The sequence below is a fragment of the Eufriesea mexicana genome, unplaced genomic scaffold (assembly GCF_001483705.2).
Source record: "Eufriesea mexicana isolate 0111107269 unplaced genomic scaffold, ASM148370v2 scaffold5561, whole genome shotgun sequence".
In the NCBI taxonomy this organism is placed as follows: domain Eukaryota; kingdom Metazoa; phylum Arthropoda; class Insecta; order Hymenoptera; family Apidae; genus Eufriesea; species Eufriesea mexicana.
Window position 1 is genome coordinate 138,214 of NW_016913558.1, and position 4,532 is coordinate 142,745.

The 4,532-nt window shown below is 33.2% G+C and overlaps 1 protein-coding gene and 1 long non-coding RNA gene across 4 annotated transcripts in view; both read right to left on the reverse strand.

Annotated features, from left to right (window-relative positions):
- Positions 1-705: 705 nt before the first annotated feature.
- Positions 706-2,022, reverse strand: LOC108552154 (uncharacterized). Of its 2 annotated transcripts, none has more exons than XR_001890531.1 (3): positions 1,784-2,022; positions 907-1,083; positions 706-822 (listed from the first exon to the last, which is right to left on the reverse strand). It is a non-coding gene; the product is annotated as an uncharacterized LOC108552154 (long non-coding RNA). The 2 variants fall into 2 exon arrangements; XR_001890532.1 differs by having other exon boundaries at positions 799-822; positions 896-1,083.
- A 582-nt stretch (positions 2,023-2,604) lies between these two features.
- LOC108552162 (dnaJ homolog subfamily C member 9) overlaps positions 2,605-4,532 on the reverse strand; it is a 10,391-nt gene continuing 8,463 nt past the window's right edge. Inside the window, exon 4 of one of the 2 annotated variants that reach the window (XM_017906577.1) lies at positions 2,605-3,134. In XM_017906577.1, the coding sequence (XP_017762066.1) occupies positions 2,868-3,134 (267 nt within the window). In that variant the 3' untranslated portion in view covers positions 2,605-2,867. The remainder of the gene's footprint in view (positions 3,135-4,532) is intronic. The other variant, XR_001890534.1, reaches the window with a different exon arrangement.

The following is a 4,532-nucleotide window of genomic DNA, read 5'->3' on the forward strand; positions in this document are numbered from 1 at the left end:
AAAGGGAAAAGGTTATAATTGAACCGATAGATCCTAATGTACGGCTTCAGTAAATGTCACGGTCGATGTTAGATTTCATTTATCCCTTCATTCCTCTCCGCCGCGCCAGATTTATTGATCCATAAACAAGAAACTACGCGCGAATCGCGGGAGAGTTAAACGTTGAGTAAGATACGCACAATGGTTTACGACCATGAATTCTTTATAGCTCGCTGATTATATAACTTTACGTGACAAAGACCTTTGGTCGTTTGCGACATTATTTTGTTACTATTATTCATCTATAAACGTTGCTCGATTTGTTGTCGTATATTTATTGCACGTTGCAACATTGGTATTCATGCAGCAGGTTTGAAGCACGTGGATCCACTGATCAATGATTCTTGAATTCTTAATAATTTTACTCTGCAAATTATACATAAAAGTTACATACAAGTGAGCATCATAATCAGCTATAATAATATAAAAGAATTTAAACACTATCATAATTATTTAACATTTAATAATTCTTAACAATTAATAAAAGTACTAAGAGTGATATAAAATACGTTTAACATTTTTATGAAATCACATATTATTTAGAAGTGTAAGAAAAGCTTATTAATGAATATTTTATATCTTTTATCCAACTTTTTAAACGAATATCTGTTAATAAATCGATGAAGAAAAAAATGTGATGAGAAAAAATTTTACCAGTACTTAATAGCGTGGTTGAAAAGGATTCAGAATTAAACGCCATCTACAATATCCTTTAACGAAGAACAGTGTAACCACTTAACCTGTTTTTTGGCTTCAATAGAGGGTCCCGGGTTCTCTTCACTCCTGAAAGTGTTAAATTTGTATTTAATTAATTCCCAGTAAATTGGTACCATGAACAATGTTTCATTTTACGCACCGTTGGCTTACCGTTCTGGCAGGATGTTTTGCGTGATACCGGTCTGCCAACCTTCTCGTTCTGCTTTGTAATTTCATCGTGTTGCTTCCATTCAGATCGAATCGATGTCGATGGAAATAATCGACCATCCATGGTGGATTATACTTCAAGCAACAATATCAACAATTAGATCTAATCGCTATTTACACCTAAAATTGAAAAATATTGTTTCAAACTACACTGCATAATCACCGTCGTGTGTCAATTTTCTTTCTCGAATTGGCACGAAATGTTTCTTATTATACGTTTCACTAATAATAATGGTGGTTTACACTTTGCTACTCATGTTGTATCATGCACTCGTAATAAGATGGTCGCTCGTTCGTGATTGCACGAAGGTGTATGTCGATTACGTACACAACGGGTGACACGTTCGAAATTCGCGCCAAAAAGAAATTCGCGCGTTTTTCTAAAGCGGTTATGAAAAGTATACATCGATATATTTTGTTAAAACAATTAACAAATTATAAATTTATATGGACTTTCTCTCGTTTTCAAAACGTTTATTAATTTCTTTTAATTTCTTTTATAGTTTCAGATGTTAAGAATATAGAACAATTAAAATCATTTTTCAGAACTTGTGAACTTTCTTGTATATCATTCTTTATTGTCATATTGAAAAACCTTTTCTTTAATTTTTAAAGCAGTTAAAAAATTTCGTATTAAAATTTATGTTTCATTTGTACTTTTCTTTGATTTCCAATCGATACATTATACATTTCGTAACAACGTTCACACATCGATAACGGCCATTAGCAATCTATGCTTTGTAATCGATAGGCCTACAAATCTTTTCTACAGAGAGAGTATTTCGAATTATACCACAGAAAAAAATGATGTACCGTTTACCTTAAAGTGTGTCACCCGATGTGCGGTGTGTTGTTGTTCAAGTCAGCCCAGACGTAACACGAGATTGACCATACGAGGCGACCACTTATGATGCCCGATATACAGCATGTTCACCCACACCGATCAGAAGGCACTAACACATCATCTACGTTGCCACAGCTATCACAGCTTATCAAATTTAAAGTTAACGAGAGCGAGAAAACAGGTAGGCGAATGCCTGTTTCTTTTCGTCAACTCCTTTTTCTCCACTTCGTCCTTTGACACTATAGTAACTAGACGAATGACTAATACTTAACGAACAGTGATGTGACAGATCGATTATTTTAACGGCAATCGATTACTGTCAACAGTCGACGAAAATGTTCTTACTATTGTTCAGAGTAAATAATATTAATTTTGTACACATTCTTACCTTTCTAGCTTCTATTTCTTACACCTTATACTTTTAATGTGACATTTTCTTTTCTGTTCTTATTTTGTTATATGTGTTGCATCTCATCATTCTAAAATCAATGGTTATGAGAGGTATTACTAATAATGAATTTTTGATCCATAGATAAAAATGAATGAGAACTACTGAACTACTGACAATGTTTTACCATATGAGCATGATATTAAAGGAATCTGTAAATTTTAGGAAAAATTTCTTATTGATAACGTAGAATGCATATTACCATTATATGGTAAGTGCTCTTTTATATCGATTGTTGAAATCCATCTGAAAACAAAATTAATAAGTCACGATTATATATGAGAAAATATTTTTTTCTTTCAAACGTAAATCAATTTATGTTTTCCAGAAATAAATATTAAAAGCAGTATATTTCAATTTTTTATTTGGTAATGATATACCTACATATAATTACAAAGAATGCTGTTATTGATTCACCTAATCAGTATGACGGTTTAAAAAGGTGGTATATATGTCAAATTTACAAAACTTAAATACGATAATTTTTTTTTCTTTTTTTCTTAAACAGGTGTACAGTATAACAGTACCTCTTTCGATGATTAATAATTAAGTTACAAAAGTCGCGCGAATATTCTAACATGGAGGGAAGATTCGAGTGGAAATTGTACTATTCTATGACTTCCTCTTTGTTTTCTTCGGAGTTTTCGTAGTTTTTACATGTTTCGTGTTTTCCACAGACGAGCTTTTCTTCCTTGTCGATTTATCCGCAATCTTTGCATATTTGTCGATCAGAGAGTCGAAGAACTTGTCGGACTGACTTGCCCTGGCTTCGTTGCGACTCTGAATCGCTAACGCCAAATTGTTCGCAGCTGCGTTTTCCTCGTTTTCAATCTTCAGCATCTTATCTAGACGTTCTGCTTCCTCTGCTTCTTTGGCCCACTATAAATAAAAACAAACGTCATTAATTTCTTCTCCCACATACGATACATATTATTATAAAAAAATAGTCTCACTTTAAGAATAAAATAATTATTTTCTAAATAGTTTCAATATTCCATTGTAAAATAATGTAGCAACAATAAGAAGAGTGTATATAAATCAAACAATCAGGTTTCTTGTTCAACCATGTCTTTATTACAAGATTTGTACTTGTATTGCGTCGTAATATACAATTTAGATATTCATAAACAGTCTATTTGATACCACTACGATAGTATATCAATACACTATAATAGCAAAGTAAAAAATAAATTAAACAAGAATTAAAATATATATACGTAAGTATTAACCTTTCAAGTTATATGACGCTTCAGAGGGTTAATTAAAAAAGTAGAAGGGATAAGATGGAAATAACTTATCTACCGATTTTTCTTATGCAAGGCCGGAGATTGGCATTAGCGCTATCTATCGGTTGTATCACGAAACTCTATTTGTAGCTTTCATAAGGGTCTCTCCAGACACCCGTAGTAAAAATTCTCTTTTACAAGCAGATCAGCAGTAAAAGATAAGACACTTCAGAACAAAAAATCCATCGGTATCATCCAGATCGACCTAACAATTAGTAGCTCTGTGCACCTTGCTCCTGTCAAGCTTCACCTATGTTAAGAAGCACGCTTAACGATCAGCCACAGATACGATCGAGAGAGATCGATAAATCAGAAGTTCTACAGCCTAGCTCCAGCGCGCTTATTAACGTACTTAATTACATCCACTTCACGACACGCGTAACCCTATTTTCGAAGCCTAGCCATACGCCTATCCTCGAGATTATCGGACTCGGTTTGCTTTGCGAGCAGAAGTTAATTTTAACGAGGGGTCATCAAAAATGGAAGATAATAAAGCTTCCAGATCCGGCGACGACCGGAGGAACAAGCTCGTTTATATTTTCTTGCGAAAATTTACCAACGTAGTATGCACCAGTGAAAAATGTTAAGTATATTGGTAGCTTTTGTTTGAAACGAATTATTTGTTCAGTATAGTCAGAGTCAAAGATTAAAAATAAAAGTTGATGGCGCCTGAAAAGATAAAAGTTTACATAGTTATATTAGGCATAGAGGTTATGAGGTAAAATGAGATCAGAGATAAAATTGTGAGGACATTTTGCAAAATAGATCACAGAAACCAGACTACTCATGGCTCGATATACAAATTTCCTAGGACTGAATTTATGCAGGACGTAAGAACAATTAAAGACCTAGCTGATTTTTGCATATTGTGTAACAAAGGTAGTTCAAAAAATTTTATCTGAAATGATTGACATCTATAGGGCTACTGATAATTTCTATCCAATATCTAGTAATTAAACTGCAGATTTTTTCATACATTTTGTTTCCCTAC